The following is a 9,895-nucleotide window of genomic DNA, read 5'->3' on the forward strand; positions in this document are numbered from 1 at the left end:
CTCCCAGCTTGTTATGCACCTGGCTGAGCAGGAGAAGCTCAAAAAGTCCTTGAGTAGTCTGAGCACTACTTGGCAACAACTAAAGACATCAGTGTGTTATCAACATGCTTCTAGTACTGAATCCAAAACACAGCACTATGCTAGCTTCTATGAAGAAAATTAACTCTATCCCAGCTGAAACAGGGACATAAGGGGATTCTTGATTTCAAATGAACACTGCATATTCACACTCATTTTGCCTCTCCTCTGACTCTGGTGTTGTAGGTTAGAAAGTCTGACATTAATGAAGTATGTTAATGTTGGCTTCTTAAACTCTTTTCTGCTTCAGCACCCTGCCAGCCTCTGACTGGACTGGGCGGGAGATGTGGGCAGATGGTTTGCATGCACCTTTGTGGGAGATCCTGGCAGCAGATTCTGGCAGTTCCTGGGTGTCATGAGGTGACTGTGTAAAGGTTCATCTCTGAGAACTCTGTGTTTCATAGAATCATAGAATCATTTTGTTGGAAAAGACTTTTAAGATCATTGAGTCCAACCGTACCTGTCCACAACTAAACCATTTCTCTTAAGCATCTCGTCTACCGTCTTTTAAATACCTCCAGCGATGGGGACTCGACTGCTTCCCAGGGTAGCCCGTTCCAGTGCTTGACAACCCTTTCAGTGAAGAAATATTTCCTAATTTCCAATCCAAACCTCCCCTGGCACAACTTAAGGCCATTTCTTCTCATCCTATCACTTGTTACTTGGGAGAAGAGACCAACACCCACCTCACTACAGCCTCCTTTCAGGCAGTTGTAGAGAGCAATAAGGCTTTTCTCCAGGCTAAACAACCCCAGTTACCTCAGCCGTTCCTCATCAGACTTGTGCTCCAGACCATTCACCAGCTTTGTCACCTTCCTCTGGACATGCTCCAGCGCCTCAATGTCTTTCCTGTAGTGAGGGCCCCAAAACTGAACACAATATTTGAGGTGTGGCCTCACCAGTGCCGAGTACAGGGGCACGATCACTTCCCTACTCCTGCTGGCCACACTATTTCTGATAGAAGCCAGGAAGCTGTTGGCCCTCTTGGCCACCTGGGCACACTGCTGGCTCATATTCAGTCGGCTCTTGACCAACACCCCCAGATCCCTCTCTGCCAAGCAGCTTCCCAGCCACTCATCCCTAAGCCTGTAGTGTTGCATGGGGTGGTTGTGACCCAAGTGCAGGACCTGGCCCTTGACCTGGTTGAACCTTGGCCCATCGATCCAGCCTGTCCAGGTCCCTTTGTAGAGCCTTCCTACTCTCAAGCAGATCAACACTTCCACCCAGCTTAGTGTAGTCTGCAAACTTGCTGAGGCTACACTCGATCTTATTGTCCAGGTCGTTGATAAAGATGTTAAACAGAACTGGCCCCAACACTGAGCCCTGGGGAACGCCGCTTTTGACTGTCTGCCAACTGGATTTAACTCCATTCACCACTACCCTTTGGACTCGGCCATCCAGCCAATTTTTCACCCAGCAAAGAGTATGCCTGTCCAGCCATGGGCAGCCAATTTCCCCAGGAGAATACTGTGGGAGATGGTGTCAAGGGCTTTACTGAAATCTAGGTAGGCAACATCCATAGCCTTTCCCTCATCCACTAAGCATATCACCTTCTCATAGAAGGAGATCAGGCTAGGCAAGCAGGATCTGCCTTTCATAAATCCATGTTGACTGGGCCTGATCTTCTGGTTGTCCTGGACATGCTGTGTGATGACACTGAAGGTGATCTGCTCCATGGCCTTCCCTGGCACTGAGGTCAGACTGACAGGCCTATATTTCACTGGATCCTCTCTTCAGCCCTTCTTGTAAATGGGCATCACATTTGGCAACCTCTAGTCAAGTGGAACTTCCCCAGTCATCCAGGACTGCTGATAGATTTCAGTGCATTCCAAAGTAGAAAAGGCCTTTTTATTTCTTTTATCGTTAAAAGCTTTTTTTTTTCTTTATGAGTGAGTTTAATTGTTTACGGTTGATCATCAGAATATTCTACAACACTTGAAACGGCTTTTACCTGGAAATAATTTGGAATATACTTTAAATACACTAGTTCTACTTTAGACTAGGCTAAGGATAAATGTGCAGTGTCTTAGATACAAGATGTTGAAAGGCAGGAAGATGTTGTAAAATTCAGTCTATATTTTGTATTCTGTTTACATTCAGAGATATCCCCAAAGCTCCAAGCATTTCCTCAGATTTACAGCTTCATAACATTGCTTTTTTATTATGCCAGTGAGCATTGTAATTGTTTTGTTTTGTTTTAAGTAGAGGTATGCATCTGAAAAAGAAAACTCCCTTTGCCAAAATTCCATACATAAGTGCATGGTGAAATGGTGAAATACTCAGCAGCTGGTGCTAGGTCATGCAAGTCCAGATGGAACAAACTTCCTTCACATAATGTCCAGAACATGGTCCTTTATTTTCGGGGAGGTTTGTAGAAAAGATGATGATACATGTTAAAAACAAAGCGCAGTTATTTGAAAAGTAAAAGAGAGCCTACAGAAGCAGACTTAATAAAACGAAACTTTATGCCCAGTGATCCGAAGGAGAATCACATGTTTGGTGAAAGAGTTAAACTAGAAAGGAAGGTGGATATCTGTGTCAGATGTTTTAAATTCTAAAGTCATTTTGGGATATTTTAATTCAAGTCTTGTCAATAGAGTTCAGATGTTTTCTATTTTATGTGCATCTAGATAGCTTTGGATTTTATTTAACAAGAAACAAGTGCACAAATATATTTTGCAGAAAAGATAGGGTGTGAGAATATATTTTAAATACAATTTTTTAATTATTAATGGTGTTTCAGAGACCTTGTCTTCTGTTCTTTATAAAGTCTTCAAAAATGCTTTCAACAGATGACTTGCAAAGAATGTATCATGTCGTAAACTTTCTGAACAAGCTTTTTCCCCTTTCTGCTTTGGTAGTGCCATCAGAAGTAGTGGATTTCTGATAGAAAGCTGACCAGATCATTGATACAGAAAACAATGTGAAGTGCAGAGAGAGCAGTCTTCCTCTCTGTAGCTACACAGACCCAGCTAGGATATTGGTTCAGGTTTTTGTTATGGGCTTGGTTGTGCTTGGGGTGCAAGCCCAGAGGTAAATGACAAAGTTCTAACGTGCAATTCAGCAAATGAGCAATTCCTGATCAGCAGATATAGAGGGCAAATAATATAGTTTTGCTGTGGTAAGGATACAAATGAGTAAAATTTTTCTCTAATGGAGCTTGAACATTGTATAATTACTGTTCAGTATAATAATAGTATTTAGTCTTCACTTCACCAGTATCCAGTAAGCCTTCTTCCTACATCCTAATTTCTCCAGTGCTTTAATAGAAATTGTGACTGTTTTTACATTTTCTTCAATTTTTCAACAGACTTCACAGTGCTCCCCAGAGAAGTGGTCATGGCCTCAAACCTGTTGATGTTCAAGATGTTTGGGCGATGCTCTTAGATGCATGGGTTAACTTTTGGGTTGCTCTGTGTGGAGTCAGGAGTTGGACTCTATCCCTTCCAATTCAGGACATTCAATGTTCCTGTGGTTCTAGGCACCAAGGCTGTATACAGTATCTCTAAGGTATATGCTGATTTATGCAAATGACTTATTTTAATAGAGGAGGACAAGGCAAGGAGTAGGAGTACAGCTATGGCTCTGGGTAGGAAAGAAGGAACAAATTTATGAATCAAGCTAAGATGACCGTTTTGACTTACAAAAACTGGAAGAAACAGACATCACTTTTAAATATTCATTAATCACGTCCAGACTTTAAAGAGAGTATTGTAGTGACGACATAGAAAATTTTTAAAGGTAACAAACCCAGCTACAGTGCTTTAAAATGCTATGCATCATTTTTAAATCTGTCTGGCTGCTTCTTTAGTCTGAAAGCATTTGTGGGAATAATTAAGAGAAAGTTCTTTGCCTCAGTGGGCACCTGCAGTTTCAAACAGTGCTTGAAATGTCTTTTCAGCACCTTGAATATAAGATCTCTGCTATGTGTTCTTCAGAGCAACTTCTGGGTATTTGCACCAGATTTTAGAAGTCAATCAGTTGTAATGTGGAGTTGATTTAAAGCGCTTGCCCCCATTAGAGGCTTTTTTCTATAAACAGTGAGTTGGACAATCTTGATTCTTTCTAATTTTCAGTGTCTTTGATAGAAACTATGTTCTAGTTCCAAGAATTCTGACAAATAAGTGAAACAATATGGCAGTGTATTCATTTTTGAACTTCTGGGGTTTTTTTTTTTCTTGTTTACTGAAGAAACACGTGACCTTGGCATTATATTCACAGTGGTGCTTTTGTCTGTTTTGGTATAGCATCTGGTTCGGTAGGGAAACATTTTCCTCTTCTTAGTAGGCAGACGGTGCTAGTAATCATACTGGGCAGTAGCTTAGATTTATAATTTGGAAAGTTTTTCTCAATGGTGTTTGCATTTCAAATATTACACTAATATTTATTACCATATTTTAAGGAAACTGAGGATCATTCATTGTTTAATTTCTTGGAGGAGCATGTTGTCTTTATCCTCAATCACTATATTTGTAAATTCCTTTGAGTTTATTTGAAAACAGATTTTCTGTGTAGCCAGTGGGTGGATTCTACTTCAGCTGTTTTCCTTAACAATCACTAATCGTTGTTTTCTAGTGAAATAGTTAAATCTAGAAAGCATACGTTATCCACAAGATCATCTTGAAATCAGGAAGAATTCTCACTGACTTGAGTAGGGTTTAGACATGTATAAAGATCAAGAGATTGTTATTGAGAGCAGCCTGCCCAGATCAACAGTCACTTCTGATGGTTAAAAATCAAGCTGTTGGTTTTCCCTTTGCATTTCCCAGTTTACAGGGGGACATGCTGGTATAAATTTTTATGCAGTGGACCTGGTAATAATGGCTTATTACAATAAAAAGAATGATTTTTAAGTACAATTTATTTTAAAATAAATACAAAAATATATTCAGAACGGACCTACTACTACCTCAAAGTTCAAAATTGGTAGACTCTGTGTATATTGTGAAAACCCAGCTATGCATAAGCCATACATGCCAAGCTCGTATATATTTTTTGTTTGGGTGCAGAACATGTTGTCTGTGGATTATTTGGATATACCAGCTCTTCTGTGCCTTCAGTAGGGTTGTGTTTGGTGCATGCAGAATGGTCATTTGTTCAGGAATTCCAGAAACTTGGAAATCTGACAGATTGCTACTTCCAGGTGTGAGATGGGAAATTACCCGTGAAGCTGAAGGGCAGTGGCACCAGCAAGGATCTCCTGTCGGAACAGGTAGACTTGGCAGATCTGAAGGAGAGTTACGATTGTAAACTCGAGCACTGGGAGCTTAAGAAGTGCCAGAACTAGGACTACATAAGCAGCCTTAATTTGACCTACCTTGTATGGATGATTCAGTTTTAATGGTATACCATGGAAAGGTTTTATTTATTAGCAGAATCTTAGTGCAATCTTTGCATTTTGGCTCATGCTTGTTGAGAAATAGCTATTCAGAGTTTGGGGGGTTTTACCTTATTTGAGCTACAGATTCCAGGCTTCATTCACCACACACCACCTAAACTCTGCAATACATACAGAACTCTAATGATTTTATTGTCAAACTTTTTAATGATTTTTTTTTTATAATGTCTGTATATATAGACCATATTACATTATCTTTATAGCAGTCCTGCAAGATTAATAGTGCTATCTTCTTATTTTTAACTGTCATGGCATGAAAAATAAAGGGAGATTAGGCCAGTATTATCAAAATCATGGACTAAGACTGGATGCTTAGCTTGGAATGGCTAGGATGTCTTTCCTCAGAGTATTTTTTGATGTTCAGAACTGTTATTCTCAGATGCAGGACAGGGTGCTTAGCACTTCTAAGGATATGGACTCAGAAGTGTTAAGCTGACTATCTAGAATATGAAGGATGTAACATGAGCAAGCTTTGGTTTTGAAGATTTTCCCAGGATCATAAAACAAACTGTATATCAGAGGCAGAGTTTTAACTGCTGTTCACCTAAGACTACCCAGGTTTTATTGCAGGGGTTTTAGAGATGAATCTGTAGCTTTTGTTTAGAACTTTCTCTTCATGCTCTTTCAGTTTTTAGCAGCTGTCCAGGGGAAAGAAGCAATTGCTGGAAACGAGATTTTGATGTATCTCTCTGGTTCCTTTGTTTTGTTTAACAATTCTAGAAATGGTTTGGGTGGGTTTTGGTTGGTTGGGTTTTTTGTTTGTTTGTTTTTTTATTCCTAATACATATAGGGGCCTTCCCCATGTAAATTCTGAGTTTATAATTTTGCTAATAATAATGTACTTGTGAATTCGTCATGTATGTGACTTCAGCCTTAAGTAAAAGAAACAGTGAATACAAAACTCCATAAAAGCCATCTCAGTAATCTTCGGCAAACTGAATTCTGAATTTCAGCGCACTCTTCCATTACTGGGAACAAGTTATTAACCAATGTCATACTCCACTCTTTTTAAAAAGAAATAAACATACACTTTTCCCTTTGCTTTTGAGCTGTAGTTCTCTTTTTGTTCTTGCTGCTTGTGCATCTGGGTTCTGAGGTCAGAATTGCTGTCTTCGGTTCTGGTGACTGGCACTGCCACGGCCCTAGTGAGCTTGAAGGAACAAATACTGAAAGGACTTAGGCTTATTTGACATGTGTTTTAAGTATTGCACATATTTAGTCTGCTCATTGCTGCAAGAGCTTGGAAACATGTAGTATTCTAAGTACAAGTTAAGTATTTGGAGAAGTGCAGCCCCTCCGAGTCCAAGAAGCAAGCAGTTCTCTTTCTCCCTGAGACTTACGAAGTCACAAAACTTGAACATATTTTTCACAGGGATGGCAAAACTTAAATCCCTTCTATGGTGTGACCTCTTATAAAAGTTCTAATGTTCACAATGAATTTATAGAGGTAATCAATAAATGGATGAAAAGTACTGCTCTATAAATAGTCTTTTGTAGGAGTAAGTATTGAATAACTTTGCAGATAGGTGTTAGTGGAATATTTACGTTTTATTAGATAAATTAATGGAGAAATAAGTGGAGAAAATAAAAATGTAGAGACATGCCAAGGCACAACAATTGTAGCTTCAAATTAACCTGTTATTGAAATGAAACCTGCATAAAGTGTCAATTTCTTCCTGTTGTTGCCTGTTAAACCCTGCAAAGATGATCTTGAATACTGAATTCAAAGGAACACACCTTCACTTTGTAGAGTTAGTTATATCTCTCTTCATGCCTATAGAGCTAGATTTATATCCGTCTAACCAACTCCAAGACCTGTTGCGTTTTCCCCATTGTCTCCGAATTTTGTAACCCTGCATATGTTCACTTTAAATGAATTTGATTCTTGTTTTAGATAGTTATGTTACATTGCTTAAAAATATTTTTCATACTGCTTCAAACAATTGATATTACTACTTAACTATGTATTTCTTTTTTGTTTCATTAGTTTTGCCAGCCTGGAGGATGGCAACTTTCGAAAGAGAGAAAACAGCCAACGTTCTTCGTGGTGGTTTTGACTGATATAGACTCAGAGAGGCACTACTGTTCCTGCTTAACTTTCTATGAAGCAGAGATTAACCTGCAGGTAAAAACTTTACAATAAGTAACAAAAATGCAGAAAAAAAATGTTTAGAAACAATAGATTAATGTTATAGAGGACAACTTTAGAAAATATTTTGCTGCTCCTGGTAAGGATGTGTTTTCTGGTTACACAGAAATGCATATATTTTTGCACAAAGGTGAGCTCAACATACTTGTTTGTGTGTTTTGTTTTTTAGCTGCTTTGAAAAAAAAAAAAAACCAAACCAAAAACATTTAATAAATTTATTTTTCCCCACCAAATGGATTTGTGGGTTTGGGTGGGTTTTTTTTGGTTTTTTTTTGTTTGTTTGTTTGTTTTAATGGGACAGCCAAGATGGTGTTGCTTTCATTTACTTCCATGTTTGACACTGCATGAATGATTCTCATCTTTGTTCTAAGAAAACGGTTTATTAATTTCTGCTCCCTCTGCTGGCCAACTCTATCAGGCCAGCACAGGACAAATGTGTACAAGTATGCTGTAATGTATATATGTACTTCTGTAAGTGCATTTATTGGCAAGATTTTTGTGGGTGTAAATGGCAAGATTTTAAAACTGATAGAATAATCCTTCAGTTTTTTAGGTAGGTCAGATTTTGGGTGTCAGCTACTTGGCAGTGTTTGTTTTTAAATGTGTATTTAATTATTTTTGGGCAACCTCAGTCTTTCAAAAATAGACATTTTGTTTCCCATTTGATGTAAAGTACTTCACAGAATCTCTGCTATGACATAATACTTGGAATCTTTAGAAGCTAAAACCTAGGGAAAACCTAATCCAATCTGTAATTGCAGACTGTCATTGTTATGTTTTTAAATACTTTTTTCCCCACATGGAAATGAAAAAATAAGTAAAACCTTGGCATTAAGTATATTAAATTTAGTTAAGATTAAATAGATGACTAAGTAATTTTTTTGCTCTTTTACTGAAGAACTGTAACATTATTGATTATATTAGGAAAATGCTTTTAATGACCCAACTGTACTCTGTTTATTTAATACTGGAGTTGAAATGTTACCATATTTATAGAATAATTAAAAGATGTGGCATAGTAACTATAATATTGTGCTTTTTCTAGGCACAATTGGAAGCCAGAGAATAATAGTAGTTCTTAGTTCATTACCACTGTAGTTTAGGTAGATATTTTTGTAGATTATTAAAAGGAGTTAAAAGCAGAAATGTAACCAAGAATTAGATGTATTTTAGTCTTAAATTTTAGTGTAGATCAACTGACATCTTCCTATTAAATATTTAGTCATTATTTAATGTCTGTCATCTTTCCTTTATTTGATAAGTAAAGAGTGAAATATTCTTTACTAATTCTTTGCCAGCTGATAAAAATTTACAACAGCCGATTCTTCCTCCACAATATGTATTTCATAACATATGCTAAATTTAGCAAACTTGTTATTTATCCTGTGGCTTCTAGCAGCTGCTTTTGATTCACTATCCACGTCTTTCAAGTAATGCTCATCACAAAACATCCAGTATTAACTAAAAGGTTTTTTTCTTACATTGCCTAAGTATTAACACACACACACAAAAAAAAAAAATAAAAAAAACCTGAGCGCAGCAGGATGTTGGTTCTCATAATGCCATTCCTGGCTGTGTTGTAAAGAATGCATATTTTTCAGATGAACTTGCTGTGGTGAAATCTATTCTATGACTGCATTGTTTATAGCCAAACTTCCTGTTTCTTTCTAAAACCCAAAGAGAATAATTGAACGTGCCCTGTTACATGGTCATTAGACAAGAATTCAGCACATGTACAATCTGTAATGAAACATAAGCTTGTGAAGCACTGGGCTATGAAAGTAATAGTGATTTAACTATTCAGATGCATGCCTCATTAAACAAACAGTCCATGAAACATTGTGTCTGGGACTTGAAATGAAATCTGGACAGTAGTTTTCACAGTTAAATACAGTTAAGTGGTTTGGTTTGTTTTTCTTTTTTTACTGAATGATATAACTCACTCAGACAAAAGTAAGATTAAATTTCTGAAAAAGAAGGGTTATTTCTTTCCCAGTAGCCTTCACTGGGTAAACTGGTGATACGCAAGATCAGTCAGAATTCAGCTAGAGCAGATTAGATGTTTGGCTTTGCAGAATCACCTTCACACAAAACTGGAATTAACCACTTGGAAGTTTCTGTGGTTAATTAAACTGCAAAGTGAAAATAAAGTAATTTCTCAGTTTGTGAATGCTGGAGGAGAACTACTGAAATTTCTTTGAGCCTCCCTGCATAATATTAGAAGAACCCTTTTGACACAAGTGATCAAGCTGGGTCTGAGAAGGCTGTCA

The 9,895-nt window shown here is 37.7% G+C and overlaps 1 protein-coding gene across 1 annotated transcript in view; it reads left to right on the top strand.

Annotated features, from left to right (window-relative positions):
* The window catches only part of SBF2 (SET binding factor 2), a 284,828-nt gene that overhangs the window by 117,717 nt on the left and 157,216 nt on the right, over positions 1-9,895 (top strand). Inside the window, exon 4 of the mRNA XM_009635401.2 lies at positions 7,464-7,601. Coding sequence (XP_009633696.2) covers positions 7,464-7,601 — 138 coding nt within the window. The remainder of the gene's footprint in view (positions 1-7,463; positions 7,602-9,895) is intronic.

This window comes from Egretta garzetta, unplaced genomic scaffold (genome assembly GCF_000687185.1).
Source record: "Egretta garzetta isolate BGI_Z169 unplaced genomic scaffold, ASM68718v1 scaffold133, whole genome shotgun sequence".
Classification (NCBI taxonomy): Eukaryota; Metazoa; Chordata; class Aves; order Pelecaniformes; family Ardeidae; genus Egretta; species Egretta garzetta.